The 19,200-nt window shown below is 37.8% G+C and overlaps 1 protein-coding gene across 1 annotated transcript in view; it reads left to right on the forward strand.

Annotated features, from left to right (window-relative positions):
- LOC146468491 (receptor-type tyrosine-protein phosphatase S-like) overlaps positions 1–19,109 on the forward strand; it is a 34,928-nt gene extending 15,819 nt beyond the window's left edge. Inside the window, exons 11-29 of the mRNA XM_085124174.1 lie at positions 229–295; positions 781–889; positions 1,486–1,634; positions 6,655–6,770; positions 7,478–7,565; positions 8,477–8,553; positions 8,817–8,853; positions 9,183–9,280; positions 10,402–10,521; positions 11,020–11,183; positions 11,432–11,567; positions 12,046–12,195; positions 12,664–12,754; positions 13,053–13,129; positions 13,406–13,540; positions 14,063–14,191; positions 16,047–16,198; positions 16,573–16,708; positions 17,376–19,109. Coding sequence (XP_084980300.1) covers positions 229–295; positions 781–889; positions 1,486–1,634; positions 6,655–6,770; positions 7,478–7,565; positions 8,477–8,553; positions 8,817–8,853; positions 9,183–9,280; positions 10,402–10,521; positions 11,020–11,183; positions 11,432–11,567; positions 12,046–12,195; positions 12,664–12,754; positions 13,053–13,129; positions 13,406–13,540; positions 14,063–14,191; positions 16,047–16,198; positions 16,573–16,708; positions 17,376–17,450 — 2,106 coding nt within the window. The 3' untranslated portion in view covers positions 17,451–19,109. The remainder of the gene's footprint in view (positions 1–228; positions 296–780; positions 890–1,485; positions 1,635–6,654; positions 6,771–7,477; positions 7,566–8,476; positions 8,554–8,816; positions 8,854–9,182; positions 9,281–10,401; positions 10,522–11,019; positions 11,184–11,431; positions 11,568–12,045; positions 12,196–12,663; positions 12,755–13,052; positions 13,130–13,405; positions 13,541–14,062; positions 14,192–16,046; positions 16,199–16,572; positions 16,709–17,375) is intronic.
- Positions 19,110–19,200: the final 91 nt, after the last annotated feature.

Here is a 19,200-nt window from a genome sequence, read left to right on the forward strand (position 1 = left end):
CCTCCCTTAGTAGTATTTTGCCCTTCATACCCAACCCTCTGATCCCTTTGTGATACTTTCTCCTTCACTCTCCACCCTCCCTTTGTAATATTTTTTCATTCCATCTCATCTTTCCTTAGTATTATTTTACCCTTCATACCCTACCCTTCTCTAGCATGGACTTTACCCTTTACAATACACCCTTCTTATAAGTAATCTATGTTTAATAGTGTTGTGTTTCTCTTATAGGTTCAAGCATTCACTAGTTTTCCTGGAGATGTCAGCCCTCCAGTGAGCCGTGATATTAACAAACCAGGTGAGGAGCATACACGTACTTGGCACACTGAAAATCGACACAACAAACTTTGAAGTAAAATGAAGAATCCTTAAGGATCTTGGATCGTATCTGTAGCAAAGCTTCAGTTTTAAAGTTTGATTAATTATGATAAATATGATGAAAGCATACTCATTTTCAAATTTCAAAAGCTGAGAAATTGTTAGTAAATTAGAGCTCAGCCATTTAGGGTCATAACCTGTAGCACCTGTTAGGGTGATGTTCAACTGTGTTCCTTTTAGAAATTTTTAGAAGTACAATGACAATGCAGTGTACTCCAGTACTTTATTGACACCACCTTGAGGGCCATTTTAGTTCCAGTAATGAACTTCTTTAAATGTGTAACCTATTAATAAAATTGTCATTTCTTTTTATTCCTCCCCTCCATTTATACACGTAACCTTGTTTGTCCTAAATTATGTCTCATATTAATTTTTTTTTACAAAATGCCTTTGTTGGTAATTTAGGAGATGTATTGGAGCACAGTGGTGTCGATAGTGGTTCTCTTTATGGTGGAGTATTTGCTGGTATCATTGTCCTGGCTTTTGTGATTATCATTGTTGCGTTAATTATAAGGTTGGTTTTATTCCATGTTTATAGCGGTATTATTTTTGATACAGTCTGTACATTTATATGAGAACAAATTCTCTATGTATAACAGTACTCCCAGAAAATATTCATACCCACTCAGTGGAAGTCATCGGGAAATTCCAAGGAGGAAGTGGTCTTCAAAAAGTCGATGGTAATTTTCAAGAAAGCTGCATGAGGATAAACTGGAATTCCAGCAGAATGGAGGTCCTCAAACCTAAAAATACCTCCTATAGTAGATTACGGATAATTCTTTCCGATGAAGTGGGATTGGATATTACCGTTTTATTGTGCGAATTGTAGCCACTATCTTCACCCCACCCTCCCAAACCTATGAATGTTAATAACAATGGTTTGTCTCTTATTAGTTTATAACATATCTAGCCTGCTCTTGCTAGAAAAACAGCACTTACATTACTGTAGGTATTCATTGGTTAGCTTTAGTTCAGTTGATTTGGGAGTTGGTGTGGTGGTGGGGGTGGGGGGCTCAAAAGAGAGGAGGAATGTTTTCCCGGTTGGACATGGAGGAGGTCTTTTAAGAGATGGGGGCTTAATAACTCTGGTATTTGTTAACTCTTACACAGGAAACAGAGAAAACGACGGGACTCAACAGAACTCAATAACAAGCGATATGCTGTCGCCAACTCTAATGACAGTGGTATTGGAGACAAGGAGTCACTGGACCGCGTTCCTGGAGTTAAATACATGCAAGGCGCGCGGCGAGGATCGGAAGGTTCGGAATCCTGGGTTTAGTTAGTATGGAGAATTACCTTAATTCTTGTTTTATATAACAAGGCAGACATCTTGCACTATATTTTAGTAATTAACAATAAGTTAATTGGGGAAGGGAAACGTTACCATTAATGTGTTGGTCTTTTTGTAAAAACATGGATGCTGACATACAGTACTAGCTCTGTTGTAGGTCATTCTTGACAATAAATAATTAATAAAAGGAAGTTTAAAATGCATGGCATCAACTGACAAGTTTAACACTAATCTTGTTAAAAGGCAGTCATATTGAGGACAAAAAATTGTTTTAAAATTTACCTAACAGCGCTAGCGGTATTGCTCTTTAAGACGCTACCAAAATGTTAAGATAAAAAAGTAGATGTTTTGATGAAATCAAAGATGAATTTTTATTGCAATATTAAATTTCAGTAGAGAAGTATTACATACAAGCTAAATAATTAATTTTGGCTTTTATTACAAAAGTTCCAAAGGAGATGAAAATTCACAAAACGTAGGCTATTTTAAACTTTTATAATAGTTAAGTGATGTTAATAGTGAAGGCAATATTAAATTATTTCCAACAAATCACTATGATTTATAATTTGTGCTGCACATCTAATGTACAGTTAATTTATTCTGTTGGAAGTAGGAGCTGATAAATATTAAATACTAAACAGTATAATATATTATTAAAACATTATTAGAACCTCTGTGAATTACGGAGGTTAAACTACATTACCAGTGCTGTTTGCTTGAAGAGGCAACCATTAGCCTGATGTAAAATTGCAAGTCTTTTACATTGGGTTTGTTGTTGAATTGGAGTTGATAACTAAGGTAAATCTGAAAATTTCATAATTGGCAAATTAAAGGAATAAAACCTTTGTTGAGTAACTTAATATTTAAACTCATTAACATGCTGACTGGATGAACACATCTACCTGTGGTAGAATTTCCTACAACTTTTCAAACAGGGTAGCAGACGAAACTGGGAAAAAATAGGTATACATATTTTTCCCAGTTTAGTCTGCTACCCTGTTTGAAAAATTGTAGGAAATTCTACCAGAGGTAGATGTGTTCACCCAATCAGCTTCTTGTATTGTCTAACAACAGGGCTTTCATTTAGGTTTCATTTATGTGTTGCGTTGATCAACACAACCACAACTTAAACTTGTTCGCTTGTTAGTAAATTGAACTGACAGCTTTTAAAAGAGTAGCCTGCACTGCAGACGGAATCAACTGCTGTTATGAACTGTCTTTGAATTACCACCCAAATCCTTGTCCAAATCTAGACACCCAACGAAGAAAATGATATACCGGAAATAACTTTTGAAATCCCCTTCAATCAAATTGGCCACAACCAGAGCAATCAAACAATGACCTTGTGCAAGGCCAATCACAGAGTGTACTCAGATCCTGGTACACCTTTGGGCGTCTAGAAAAGGAATTGGGTGCTAAGTTGCAGACAGTATTTACTGGCAGTTGATTTCGTCTGCAGTGCAGGCAATTAAAGAGTTACATGACTTCTGTTGTGAAGGTGCTGTCAAGTGTTCCAGGTTATGTCTCTTAATGACAGCCCTCTTTACCTTATTTAATGGTTGCTTTTCAGTTGTGAAGCTGGCATCGTGTTAGTATGACCATTTTACGTATTTCTTTTAAAGCATCATAAAGTAATGTATCAAATTTATCAGGCCTTATTTTTCCTTATCAACTCCAGTCAATAAGTGTTTAAAATATATAACAAACAAAGTGATTGTCTGGGAGGCAGTAACTTGCAGCCTTGTTGTTTGTTGATCTAACAAACCAAGTGCTTTGTTTTTATGGTGACAATTAAATAATAAATATTTATTCATTGAACATAATTCTGATTACAGCTGTTGCAGTGAAATAAAAAAAAACAGCTTTTTGAAATGTGCAAACAAATAACATTAAGTAATACACAATTTTTTAAGAACATGAAAAATATTTATAAATGATAAATTAAAAATTGTATTTTAATTATTATTTAGCCTTTAGCACATTATTAATTGTAAAATTGGCTGATCACTTTATTTTGTTTTTTCTTCATGAGGATCGTTATTTTTTATTCTTTGGAGATAAGATTATTTTGAAACATTTTATATAGATTTTATTTTATTTTTCTTTGGTTGATTTTACTGATCATCATCATCATCATCATCATAAAACCTATTTCAACACAAAATCATTAATGCAAACTTATAATTTAGTTTTAACAAGGTAATCAGTAATTTTCAGCCAATTCCTTCCCCTATAAATTTAACTCGTAAACAAATGAGCACAATTCTTTTCACCATTAATGAGCAGTTTTGCCTTATCTTGGAATAATAATAATCCTGTCATGTGTAAATTATGTTTGTGTTAATTGCACATAATTGTGTTCTTATTCAAACATGTACATGTATGCGGATAAACTTTCCTTTCTTCCGTTAACTTTGTAATAATAGAATTTATTTACTAATGCACACACTCCCCTTTCCTACACCACATTTTTCTTAAGTATGAGGTTTTATTCTCTTTATTTTTTCCAAAATGCCCCTTAAAGTTATTTTTTATTTGTTAATGCCACATTATATCCTTGATCAAGTTTTCTTTAAAACAGCTACTTTTTGTTTGATTGCTCAGATATAATTTTTGAATTTAATTGATTGTTTAAAAATGACTTTTTTCATATAATTAAAAAATCTCAAGCTTCTGGTTTGGAATAAACCTGACATACCCCACCTTCCATCTTTTGGGAATCTTAACTTATTTTCTCAAGTTTAAATATTACGTTGAAATTGAGCTTAACAGTCACTGACCATAATCACTTACTAAAAGTGACATGTTAAGCATTGCCATAAACTTTAATAAATATTTAAAATTAATGTACAGCATGGCTAAAACATGTTTATGGCTGTAAATAAATGAAATAATGCTCAGATTTTATATGGTTGGAATGTATAAGTAGTTGACCTGCTTCAATTTACAACTTTAAAGCAATAAATTTGCATTTTGATAAATGAAGTTCACAATCATTGATCAGTAGTAAATATTCCTGTCTATAAAATCTTGCACACTTGTTTTTTAGGTCACATAGGCTGAACCCCCAATGCTTTTTGAGTATAAACGTAACTGCATGTATGTCTTGAAAGTGCTTCTACATAATTCTGTTTAAAGTTTGTTCAGTGTAATACACAGATGTCAGACTGGACATGGCTGTTCTGCAGTCTGTAAGTTTAAATTGCAGACTGTAGACTATAGCTGTGGAATTGTAATGTTGTTTATGATTCCCAGACTCATTTCCAGTTCTTGAAAGAGATTTTTGTGTAGGCTAACGTAGTTTAATTTGTTCGGACCTTTCAGCCACATGTAGCTGTTGTTTGCTTTCCGAAAAACCTTGCTCACCTTACTCTTAACTCTAGACAGCTTTTTATGTCCACCTGAAAACAAGAAGAACTAATCTTCTCATGTTATGCATTTGGAAAACTCTAGTTTTCAAGCAATTGAATTCAAATTTCTGAAGTGATTAAAGGGGCAGCATCCGACAGATTATTGGCCCACTTTTTGATTGAAAATGTGCTAAATTAATTTGCATTTACAGTTGTTATAACTTTGTCACACATGAATTACTTCTACATGACCAATGAGATGAATCAATTGTATATTTTTCAAAGACAGAAGGAGTTGTAATAAGTTATTGCCAGTTTTCTAGAATACAACGGAATAACTCGCAAAAAAATGAAAGCCCCTACATCCTTCAATTTGGTATCCATTTGCATCTTGGAAACATGAATAGTTTCTTCACTCTTAGAATATAGCTCTTTTAAACAAAATTCAGCTGTGACGTTCAGCTGCCATTGTGGAGTGGAAAACGCACCCTTCGGGTTTTCATAGTGTTTCTAAAACTATTCAAATTTCTGAAGAGATTAATGCATTCTGATTGTGAAAAGATTTGTTTTGAACCGCACAAATCCTTGAGTTTGCACCCCTACTGTGGTAGTCCCCAGTTGAGCTGTTTAGTCTGTTGTCTGATTTTTACACTGAGCATTAAACCTTGTAAATCTAACCTTAAAGATTTAAATAAACCTTTTTAGCACGGTATTACCAACAAACACGACGTGCATTGGAATGTAAACCAAGAAATTCTGAGGCCTGGAAACGGTGCACATTAAGTTCAGGTGATTGGTGAAATGAACGATAAAAAATAATGACTCCTTGTATGCTGGTATTAGTTGATATTTTCCCTTACAATAATTAATGATTATCACCTATAAACAAACTTTTGTACAACCAGCTAACCCTAACATGAAAGTAACTGAAATGGAATGAAAAAAAATAAACACATGATGCATAAAAAAGGTTTGTAACAAGGACAAAAAGAAGAGATGGTTTGAAAGTGTCCAGATCAGTCAATAGGCCATTTCCGAGTTGCTGTGAACCTCATTGTGAAAGCGAGGCATGATAAAAACTTTGCACGTAGCCTCGTTTTCATAATGAGGTTCAAAGCAACTTAGAAATGGCTTATTAGGTTTATTGATCTAGTGATAAAGGGTCCATGCCATCTTTTTTTACTTATGCGTTGAAATGCAAAAAGTCGCAGTTGAACCAATGCAAAAGTAGAGCACTGAACCCATTTATAAGTGTCAGTGTAAGATGATCAGGATGGAACTGGATTGCAACTTGGAAGTCACTGAAAACAAATGAAGACTTGTTCTTCCTTGAAATCTTCCTTTTGCTGTATGTGATGGCTAACCTAGATTAAATTGGAATCAGAGTTCACGTTAATCCAGGATTAGCTTAATAAGGCTTTGGTGAACTGGGCCCTGGAGACCAAATGAACAGTACAGGAGAACGTGATTACGTCACTACGAGTCATCCTAAAAATGTCTCACTGGGATCTAAGGAGATTCAATTTGGACGTCACACTGTAACAATTAAAGTACAAATAACGTTCTCTTTACTAATCTCAATGCAGTGGTTATACTGAAGTTGGGAGAGTTACTCAATGATCTGTGTGTCCTTTGTAGATGTTGTAGGGCCAGGCAAGTTTGTAACAATCAAACCGATTCCAGTAGAGAAGCTGCGCGAGTATTGTGAAATTAACCACGCAGATGCCAACAAGGCATTCAGGGAAGAGTTTGTGGTGAGCAAATAAAGCTGAATTTCACTTTATAAAGACAAATTTTTATATAATTTTTCATCAATCTGACGTCACGTTGATTAACAGCCGACTTTGAAATAATGTTTTTGTTGTACAAAATTTATGAAACAGTGGTTAGAGGTTTAGCACATCAGAGTTTCCACTGACTTGAGTGTTGGTGGAATTGTCTGACGTCATCATGGGAGGAGAAAATTGGTTCCATATTGTCTTTCTTCAAATGCGTGCCTGTGGACCATCAGTAAAACCCTAACAAATGCCAAGTAATCAGGGAGAGGGGAAGTCACTTCATGCTGGGTATCCTGTGTAGTAATAATCCAAGTCACGTCGTGCTGGCTATCCTGTCATGGACTAACATCCCATCCAGGGGAGGGTAGTAATACTCCTCTAGTCATTTCATGCCGGGTATCTTGTGATGGACTAGCATCCGATCCAAGGGGAGAAGTAATACTCCTAGACTCCAGGGAGAATATAGCGATGTTCCTACAAGTAGTTTCATTATCACACAGAAACTGGAACTGAGTGTTTACCCTTGTAAACCATCTGATTTATTCAATACCTTAGATTTTTACGTTTTTATGGAGAAATCTGAAAGGAGGGCCGTAATTTGACTGGTGTTTCTGTTACAAAGTTTCTGTTTTATTTTGATGCTTTTTGTTAATGTTGTGTTTTCTGCCTTTGTTAAAACACAGTCCATCAGAGTTCCTGGAAATTTCACCTGGGAAAACAGCCAAAAGCCAGAGAACAAATCCAAAAACAGATACAAAAATATCATTCCCTGTAAGTGAACATAATGCGGGATAATGTGTATGCATGCCTTTCGTAGTTCATTACATCTCATTTTCATGATTTAACTATTCATATTGTCTATTATTTATTACTTGTACTTTTTTTCTATTCGTTGCGCCCTATTGTAGCATCATAGGTCAGAATTATTTTGCACTATTCTCATCTGTGTACTAATTTTTTCAAGAAAACATAAACGCGAATCTCACGTTTGCCGTTTGCCTTAGCACGATTCTCAATCTCGCTTTTGTCTACCTATGACTAATCATACCTCGACTGCGTGGGATGTGCGTGTGATGTGGTTTAACCATTTAGCATATGACAAAAGAGTTATTTAATTAAAATCTTTTGGATATGCAGTGGAAGCCCGGTTTAACAATCTTCGGTATAACGTTATTCCCGGTATAACGATCAACATTCGTTTGCCCACCAAAAGTTGTAGTAAAATGTATGGGGCAGAACCTCGGTATATCGATATTCCCGGTTTAACGATGGAAATGTCGTTGACCGAGAGCAAAATATTTCCGGTTATAACGATAAAATCAATATCACAGACCACAGTGACCTGTATTTTTGGTAACGAACATCTTATGAGCTGTACAAACTGTTTTTGACATGTTTTAAGGACAGTGAAGAATACTCTGGATGTTGTAATTCATTTGATGATCAATTACAAATTTATTAGATAACGTACAGTAAAAAGGCGATTATCAGGTTTCTCCCGGTATAACGATATTTTTGGAAATTTTCCCACAATGTCGTTATACCGGGAATTCGGCTATAACGATATCCCGGTTTAACGATATAATTTTAACGTCCCCTTGGCATATCGTTAAACCGGAGTTCCGCTGTATCTCTTTTTGATACATCTTCGTGTTTCAACGCTCTTTGTCGTTTTTCTGCAGATGATCACACTCGTGTTACACTGGCTGAGTTGGAAGGTTCCCCTGGCAGTGATTATATCAATGCCAACTTCATTGATGTGAGTGTTACTTAATTCCTTAGCAAAATGTAGTAAATAAACTAATTCTTTGGACGTTCTTTTGTGTTAGACTGTGAAGCAGTCTCTCCTTTGCTCGAGAATCCGCGGGGGAAGAACGCAAGATTCGTTCTTCCCCGCGGACTGCTCGCAGTCTACTTTTGTGTGAGCATCCAGGACATATTTTTAGACGTAACTTGAATGAACCTGTTTACTGATTGCAGCTTCGCTTTTTCAACGAAATCTAATTTCTTTTGTTCTGACAGGGCTACAACCATCACTGCAAGTTTATAGCAACACAAGGTAGGAGAGTAGTATCAATATACATTTCGTTTGGTAACGCTTAAGAACCTCCATCTTGCTTCTTTCCAAGAAGAAACGCTTTCTATGACAAGGGGCAACTATGCAGTACACTAGGTTTTATCTGGAGGGAGGGGGGAATGGGTATCTACCTTGTTCCCAGGGTCTCCACCCCCCTCCCCCCTGGGAACGAGGTAGGATGGATGTCAGCTACCCTGCATTTGGATTCCTTTGCATGGTTTTCTTTACAGTCACAGTCACTGAATAATCATTCTGAAGGATTACGTAAGAGCTGCACTGGAGTGCATTAATTTAATTCTTTTGTATTTCAGGTCCTGTGGCCAACACGTTTGGAGATTTTTGGCGAACAGTCTGGGACCAAGGTGTTTGTGTTATTGTCATGGTAACAAACATTGTAGAAGGAGGACGGGTGAGTGAAAAACTTGTGTTACTAATTGTAGCCAAAAAACACTGGTGATCCGTATGAAAGTTAAGTCTATATATGTTAGTGTCTTTGGCCATCAAAGAATTAAATTAGGCTCGTATGACTTTCCTTGAATAGGTTTAGAACAAAATAAGATTACTATCCTGAGATATAACACTCATTGGCATTCATGATTCAAACCCTAGCAACTTGCAGGATGTTTCGTAGATGAACCTAGTTTAATGGTCCAGTTCCCCGCGAGTCTCCAGTCGTTCAGTGGTAGAGCATCCAAAGTAGTAATCGGAGGGTCATAGATTCAACTTCTGCTGGAAGATTTCGGATTGTTTTTCCGTTCGAGCATGCCTGTGACATTTACTGATAGAAAACACCGTTCTCGTGCAATCACCAGGCTTAAGACATACCATTGTAAATGGTTTGAACCCAGGAGTCATGTCATAAGTACGTTAATTATGATCATCCGGGTGAGTGTAGTCCTGAGAAGGACTGTTTGTGGTGACTTTGACTGACGTTTCGACAACCTGAGCGGAAGTCATCTTCAGAGTCAAGTGAATTGTGGAGCGTCAGTAGGTGGTATATTCGTGTCTGGTTGTTAACCTGATTGGTCAACGAAGTCCAGATGTTATTGGTCGTTTTTCAGTAAGCCGTGATGTTATTGGCTGTAAAGACTGTAAAAAGTGATTGGTGCGTTTCGATCCGTCTTTTGTTAGGCAAAAAGTCCGTGGGTCTATTGTTAGTAAAATGTCTATTGTTTGTCTGTTTCGTTGTTGTTGTCAATAAGTCGTTTGTATGGTGCAGGTAGTTGTAGGCAACGGTTGAGTGGCGTTTGTTCTAAGTTAGTAAACCAGCTTTCCAGAGTGAGTCGTTGATAGTAATTTGTACAGTAGGTAATGCACTTGGCAGAGTCCCAGTCGATTCTGTGGTTCGTTTGTAAATGGTGCTCAGCAATGTGATTGTTGATATCACCATTTCTAGTTGCTCGTTTGTGTTCAAACGTTTGAACAAACAAAACTCAACCGTTGTTGTAGTTGTAGGCAACGGTAAATTATGATCATAATTATGACTTTGCAGCAGAGAGGTTTAACTGTGTGACTTACTTGTTTGTTTAGATTAAATGTTTGAAATACTGGCCGAGTGCGAGTCCGGAGATGTATGGACCAGTCCTGGTGTCACCTGGTGACGAAGAAGAGCTGGCTGATTATGTTGTCAGAAAGTTCACCGTTCAAATGGTAATTTCAAAATTAAGCTTGCAGGTTTTAGTTTGATTGATTGGTTGTCGTGTTCACCTAGTTGTGTTATGAAAGTTGCTGGGAAAATTTGTTTTTTGTTTTTTGTTTTCACACGTAATGAAGCCGAGTAAAAGAACAGTTTCTTGTCTTCACATCTACTGAACAATCAGCAAATTCCATGTGAAGAGTTGGAAGACTAACGTTCACGCACTTCTCCGTTGTATAGGCATAGCGTGTCTTGTCTCCCAATCTATTCATCTCACCTTAAATAGGAGTAAGTTCTTATGATCATAAGGGCGGCCACTCTAGTCTTGTATGGGTCGAAGCCAGCCTCGTTCCCATTTGTCCCTTGGCACGCGGTCAAATGTGACGTCATCCGTCGAGCTAATCGAGGACACGCCCGGCTCCTAGCTCCCATAGACAGGCTCGGTTACGAAGTGTATTGAGGTGGGTCGAAGCGTTGTGTGCCTTGTGTAACGCTACTTTTTCCTTTGGCAGACATCTGATTCAGAGGAGTTTCGCGCTCGTGAAGTAACACAGTATCACTTCATAGCATGGCCGGATCAGGGAGTCCCCACACACGCTACCTCCCTACTTGCTTTCCTGAGGAAGGTCCGTGATTGTGTGCCTGAGGATTCAGGACCCATTTTGATCCACTGCAGGTAGGAACCCTTTTGCAGGAAAGGGAACTGCACATGAATGTTAATTTGTTTTATACATATGTTTCAAGCGATCAAAAGCTACATAATAAATGTGATTCTTTCGTAATTTTATATTATAAAAATATTTGTAGGATGTCTATGAAGGAGAAGAAAAAATGGGATATTTGCGCTCTGAAGTGAGGAGGGTTAATTAATCACAACAGACATAAACAGATGAACCAATCAGAACTCTCTATTTTTCTCGTCAGTGCTGGCGTTGGTCGTACCGGGACGTACATTGTATTGGACGCCATGATGGACCAAATAGCTTCTGAGGGAGTGGTGGACATATATGGTTTTGTCTCTCATATTCGTCAACAAAGAAGCTCCATGGTACAAACAGAGGTATGTTCTCTGTTCCTTTCAGTCTTTGAGATCGTTTGACTATGTTTCCTGGAACAGTCGTCACATTTTTGGGGGAACTTTAAAAATTTGTGGCCAATTTACCTGTAGTGCCAGTAGGCCACTCTCTTAACTTGTGCGCTGTTCTTATCATCAGTTCAGTTCTTGGGTAAAACAACTTGAAAGATACCAGGCTGATCGAACAGCAAGTATTTTAATAGGCGTAGGCGTGACCATTTAAGCCAAATGCCCTGAATCTCGTGAACTAGCGTGACACCATCTTTATACAGTGTGATCTCTCATAAGTGACACCCTTGGGACTCCCCATGGTAGTTAAAATGAAGCGTTTTATGTGGCTGGGACTACGACTGAGTATCTACTTAGGGAGGTCTCCATTAGCGAGGGGTTCGACTGCATTAAAAAGTGTGACAGGGTTCCCTAAAATAGCGTGACCTAGTGTGACGACATTTCTTCTACGCAGGCGCAGTACATATTTATCCATGACGCACTGGTGGAGTACGTTACATGCGGTAACACAGAGTTTGCTGTGCGTGAACTGCCGGAAAAGCTGCGTGTTTTGAACACTGTGGATCCTGACAGTGGAGACTCACTCCTGGTGGCGGAATTCAAGGTGCGTGCGTGCGCGCGAGGTTGTCACGCATATGCATGTAGACGTGCCTTTGGTCGCGGTGTAGATGTAAAGTCAGAAAAAATGAGGTCTCCGAATGATCATGAACATGCGCCATGTTGGATTAACCAGGTTTTTGAGCGAGAAGGAAATGGGCGATACGAAACAATTTCCTTGATGATAATGAATATAAACAAGAGCCGTGGTTTAAATACACATTTTTAATTTTAGGGATATTTTGTTTTGTTGTTTTTTATGTTGTGGTTTTTTTTTGGGGGGGGGGGGGAGGGATGGGGGGAATTGAGAGAGGCCAACATTTCACTTGGATTCACAGTGGAATTCTCTCGTCAAAGTATAGTTTTCTTTCCTATTATAGCTGTTTTATGTAGCACACGACTGCTGAAGACCACAGCAGTATGATATTTTGGTGTCTTGTCAAACAGTACTGTATCACACTTGTTTTGTTTTCAGAATCTCGGTCTTGGTGATTCTGACAGTGACTCGTTCATCACAGCTTCACAGCCAGAAAACAAAACCAAGAACAGATACGCCATTCTACCATGTGAGTTGAAACTTGGTGAAAATTCCCAATGCACAGTAGCAAGTAATCGTAACAGGTTAAAAATACTCTCCCAACAGGCCTTAATTCCAGCCTTATGGGTCACGCGCGCTTTCCCACGCTTAGCATTGATATCGTGTTTCGTTTGCGTTTTGACGTATTTTATAAGAAGAGTTGTGAATAGGTGATGTGTTGCATAGTAAACCTTCCAGGCTCCTGATTCTTTAAGATTGTTTGTGAACATGACCAACTTGAGAGGAATATTCTACTTAATTTATGATTTTATTTTTGTGCTGTTCAGTTGATCGAACACGAGTGACTCTGTGGCCTTATACGGGAATGATTGGTTCAGATTACATCAACGCCAGCTTTGTAGACGTGAGTAATATCTTTTTATTTATCTTTTTTCCTCCGGCTGTTTCGGACCAAACAGTCTGATTTTACACTGAGACTTTCTCCCCCCCGCACCTCTTCCCTATTATAAAATAACCGTGGTATTAAGCAAACCTTTTATCAAATTTTCACATAATAACGTACTACAGGGTACTTATTTCATTGCTCTATAGGGTACTCATTTCATTGCTCTACAGGGTACTCATTTCATTGCTTTACATGATACTCATTTAATGTTTTTGTTTACTTTTCTTTTTGTAGAGTTTTCAGCAGCGAGAAGCTTTCATTGCTACCCAAGCTCCACTCGATAACACTGTTGTGGATTTCTGGCGAATGATCTGGGAGTATGAGGCGTACTCCATAGTGATGCTGTCTACAATGAGTGAAATCCAAGAGGTCTGGAAACTAAACACATGATACTCACGTGCTTATCTTAATTGTCTTGCAGCACCATAACTTGTGTGATGGTGCCCTGTACATCTGACTCGAGCATTGGTCACGTGTCCTTAGACAACCTTTGCTCCTTTACCAGAATTATCATGCATCAATTGGTTTTGAAGTTAGTTTTGGGGCTGTCGGTTAAAATCCTATTGATAGCTTTTGCCTTCAGCGGAGCTTGGTTACTGATAAGACTTCCGTGTATAAATAAAGTTGTCTATCAGTCTAACCCAAGTTTTGTATGACTTGTGAAATGAAAGCTACTGGGCTGTTGGATTTTTCTTTTGAAACGGTGAAAATCACCTAGTTTCTTGAAATCTCTTGTATATCCTCTGTCAGTAGAGAAATTCTGATACAAATGTTGAAATACCCAGGGTAATACTACTTTCATACTTAAATCTGTAGGTGAGATTCTAACTTGCGACCAGTAGAGTTGGATTAAAATAAGCAGTCGTCTAATAACGTTTGCTTTCGTTACAGGGACAGTGTGCATTTTATTTGCCTCGTAAAGAAGAATTCATTGTGTATGGTTTACTGATGATTGAAGTTGAGGCCGAGGATCAAAGAAACGGCTTCTGTAGAAGACACCTCAAGTTAACTAACACAAAGGTAACGTCATGAACCAGTCGAAAAAAAGTCACAGCCGTTACAGTGTAAAACTGACACGGTTCTCTTTCTTTTGTTAGGCGCATTTTTTGGAGGGAATGATTGAAATAGGTCCGAAAAAACACAAGAATTAGCTAAACAATATTTACTGCGGTCAGCACCCCGCTAAATCGCTTACCGAATTAAATATTTCGAGAAAAGCACGGGCTAGATAGTCCGGCACTTTTAGAGAGTCAAAGTATTTGTTCGTAAAGAAATACCCGGTCCCACAATTAGTGAATTTATAAAGAAGTTCGGTTCGCTTGGATTCAAAACTTTTAAGTAATTATGTAAAGACAACACTCACGGTTTTGATAGCTGTTCTCTCTACAAGCCCGAATAAAAGTTGTTTTGATTTATGTTTTGTAACGGACCGTTACAAAATACAGCTAGGTGATTGACAAACGTGTAGAGCCTTTGTTCTGCTCAGTTATTGTCTGTCTAGCGAGGGAGCCGTGACCGAATGAACCGCGTGGTTTTGTTTGAGCTGGTTGTTTTGAAGAGCATGTTTTTGGAAGTGTGGAAAGTTTTACGCACGTGCAGAGCAAGTTTCGCCCGTTTTGGCAGACACTAATTACGCATTCCATTGTGCACACTGTTTGGCCGCTGTTAAAATGAGGCAAGGTTTCAAACAAACGTAAACAAGTACACAACACAAACAACTGTAAGTTAGGCTTTTTATATCTCAAAAAAGCTAATGAGAGTATATTGTACAAGGGTTGAAACAATTACTGTTTGAGCCAGCAGTCACTTCAGTAAAAATTCTTTAAAGCCTTTCACGGGAGTAATTCCACGTCTAAAGTCTTTCACGTTCCACTGAAGTCTCGAAAGACTCAATAAACTGAAAACCCAGGCAAACTCGCAATGTATTACCCCAATATAAAGCTGACACGGGAAAATTTTTAAGGACTTTTTTAACGCACCACTTCATGCGGCAACGCATCGAGAGGTTTTGAAGACAAATGAAATAATTGCAATGTATTGCCGCTACAAATTGCTTCGCTGTAACAACTCTTTATGCGTTAAAAATTGTTTCGTGTAGCATCACCTAAAGCCACGCAATAACAAGTAGTAGTTTAGAAAGTAGTAGTACACTTTAAAATACTTTGCGGGATGCCGGAATAAGAATCGAAATCAGAGTGCAGAAATCCATTTTAAGTGGTAGCTTGATTTGTAATTCATGTTGAATAAAATGCGACATATTGAAAGGCGGTACTATTTTGCTGGTATTGGAGAGATTAAGCATCGCGTTTACGTGAAACGGCAAACGTCACCTTGCCGTTTCATGTTTCATGTAAAATAACTTGAACCTTTTGACTTAAGCTTTAATTTTGCGAGTTTCGATGGAGCTGTTTTGCGACTCACTGTGGTGAGTTCATGAAGAAAAGTGCGGTAAGGAGTGAGTTATGAAGGATTTTTAAAAATGAAACTTAAAGATGCCCTAGTATGACTTGCCGGAACGATTATTGGGGTACTTGTTTTCAACAGTTAACTGCTTATACGTATAAGAAAGAAAGGAAGAAATACTTACGTAGTTCTCACGTAGACGGCAAACGCGAAATAGCCTGTTTTCACGTAGAAACGGCAACCGGCAAACGCGAAAAATGGCGGGAAAATCGTGGTCACGTGGTCATTTTTGCCGTTCGCGTTTCACGTATACGCGATGCTAAATCTCTCTATTAACAACTGCTGCACGTTGGAGCGAGTGAACTTTGCGCCTATCTTTGACATTATAGGAAATTAAACCTGTCGTCCTTTTCACTCAAATTTTATTATTGACGGTTGAACTGTATCATAATTTCATCTTGTTTCCCAACAGAGTGGTGAAATTCGCAGCATTTATCACTTCCAATTCACTGACTGGGCAGAGAGATCAATTCCTTTGAATGGAGTTGGTCTTCTTGATATGATGAAGTGCATCACACGTGTGCAACAACAGACAGGCAACGGACCAATAGTTATCCACTGCAGGTATGACGTCATCAAATGTCGGACCTGGCGTAAAAAGGCGCGAAAATTTGGTATGATTTAATACTATCTTTTTGGACGTTTCCTATATAAAAAAGCTGAGAACTTTCCACTTTTTTGAAAGAATTTTATGCAAAACGTTTATCGCAAATCGAGATTTTAAAAGTGGGTATTGCTGTCTTGTGCGCACGATGAAAACGAAGGATTCAAAAAGACAATGTTTGAAAACAGTTTCGTCCTTTGTGCAAATATGACTTAAAATTTCTTGAGCTCTTGGACTGAGAAACAAGCGAGTCCGACGGGTAACGGACCACTACAAAGGCGCGCGATAGGAAGGCATTAGGTTTCAACTGATGTATCTCTCCTCATTCTCCTAGTGATGGCAGCGGCCGTACCGGGACGTTTTGTGCTGTCAATATAGCCCTGGAACGAGTCAAGTTAGACGGAACAATAGACATGTTTCAGACCGTACGGCGCTTGCGCACTCAGAGGCCGCTCATGGTCCAGACTGCGGTAAGGATAAATATTTCTTTTAGCTTTTTAATCTAGCAAACTTAAATCTAGCACTTTTATCCAAGTAAAGTAAAATTTCCATACTTCCAAGAGCGGACATTACCAGTACTGTAGCGTTTTGATAGTCTCGAGATTTAGACTCACCATCAATCAATCAATCAATCAATCAATCAATCAATCAATCAATCAATCAATCAATCAATCAAACAAACAAACAACACCTTAGAAACGTTTTACTTAGTAACTTTTATTTGAATGGTCACAGTTCAGGATTTCATTCACAGACTCAAACGTTAGCACTACCTTGAACAGCATAATAAACAGCACCACAGGACAGTACTGCTCAGTAGCTTTCATTTGAATGGTCACACTTTAGGATTTTATTCACAGACTCAAACGTTAGAACCACATTGTATAGCATAATAAACAACACCATAGAAAAGTACTGCTCAGTAGCTTTCATTTGAATGGTCACACTTAAGGATTTCAAAGGACTGCTCAGTAGCTTTCATTTTAATGGTCACACATCAAGATGTCATCCAAAGACTTAAAAGTCTCAACTCCAAGGTTGTGACAAGACAATATGATCACGATGTGTGGTGTAAAAAGAGATTTCGCTTGCTGATCAGTGCTGATCAGTGTGTTTCATTGCTCTTTTTCTTGACAGGAACAATACAAGTTCTGTTATGAGATCACTCGTCTGTTTGTGGATACTTACAGCGACTACGCAAACTTCCAGTGACTGCAAATAACTTAAATCACTTATTGCAACATCAATCTTTGAGACTGGATGTAAATCACTCAAAGTTACAAATACGTTTTCCAGCTGGAATATCGTCTTAGAGCTGACTGAGCCTTCGAGTTTTGGTCAGTGGGTTGTTAAGTGAATGACGTGTCGCAACGCTCATGTCAAATCCCGTGTCAGCTTTGGAGAGCTAGTTGTGATTGGATAATAGCAAACTGTATTTGTTTGGGCAGTTTTAGGAAGACTTGACAAAACGGGTATTTGCACGAAAAGTGGTATGGGACAGTAGACTGAGGACACAGATGGCGGTAATCGGAGAAGAGAATTCTCGTTAACAAGGATAATTTCTTGAATATGAGAAAACCCCAACAACTGGAAAGAATGAAATCAAGTAAACAAACACTCGAAAAACTTTTGTCAGGAATTAGTCTTTTAAAGTAACACAAGGAGTTAGAAAAACTCTTGTTGAAAGTTTTGTTTGATTCAAAATTTTGGAGATAATTGTAGGTGTATACATATTTTGTAAAAGTAGATCTCAATGCAATTCGTGGCAGGTAACGTAAAGAACTTTTTTTCTTGCCGGGTTTTTAAAACAAATTTTTATTGTATTTTATATTAAGCATATTTTGTGTCACTGAGTAGTTGTAGATAGTATATATTTTTTGTGATGTGTGGTACTCAAGAACACAAAAAATAGTTTTAATTCCATTCGGAAATACGTTTTGGAAGCCAAGAAATTATTTTTGTATTGTAGTGATTTTCGATCTGATTGAACTATGGACGCTCTGTGTCCCCCATGGGACAGAGAGGAAAGGTGATAATTTTCGATCATGTATTTCAGTTAACAAAAATCTTGAACTCACACAATGTAGAAATTATAGTCTTTGATACGTGTATATGTTTGTAGTGTACAAATGTAGAGGGTCTGGAATGAGTCCAAGAAGGTCAGTTGACAGGGTGGCCCTTGGAAATTTTGATAGTGAAATAGAGACAATTTTGCTGATAAAACCTTGTCTGACTAAGCTCGAATTTCGGGCTATTTTTTCAGCCTAGATGGTGAAAATGAGACAACTGTTCAGATAAGAAATTTCACTGTTGTCAACTTTTTTTACAAGACCATTTGTCATACTTAGTATTGTAAGTTAACTGAATAGCCGGTTGCCGTGAATTCACTTAAGCCTCCTGAATGGTCTTCAACTATGCAGGACATGAGATTAACAAATTGAACACCAAAATCCAGGTTCTCTGAATCAATACTGTTAGAGATGTACCTGAGATTAGTACTGAGAATTTAAATGTTGGCCCGAGAGCTTACTGGTTGAAATGGTCATTTGTATCCAGACCCTCTTACAGTAGTATAGAAATAAGTATAGATAGTTTTCGTAAAAAAACACGTCATAAGATGTCGCTAGTGAAAGAGCCTTGACGTTTTTCAAAGTTTTAATAAACCTTTATAATTTTTACATTGACAATTTAAAATTATACTTATACGTGAGTTATCAGGGCTTGCAAGAAACGGGTTCTTCAGGAGGGTGAGGCTGGAAATGTGTGTTCTCCCTTGCAACAAGGGAAACGTCTGTCTAGACGTTAGAATGTACTACAGAATTACAAAGGCTAACCTTTCCACTCGAAATAAATTGTTTTGCTAACTTTCAACGTTTCTGTAGTAGTTCAGGGAACGGGGTGGGGATTTTGTTTTGATACAACCTCACGGATTTTCATATGCAAATCATATGTTGTCGTCTTA

Source organism: Pavona decussata, unplaced genomic scaffold, assembly GCF_977016875.1.
Source record: "Pavona decussata unplaced genomic scaffold, jaPavDecu1.1 SCAFFOLD_130, whole genome shotgun sequence".
In the NCBI taxonomy this organism is placed as follows: domain Eukaryota; kingdom Metazoa; phylum Cnidaria; class Anthozoa; order Scleractinia; family Agariciidae; genus Pavona; species Pavona decussata.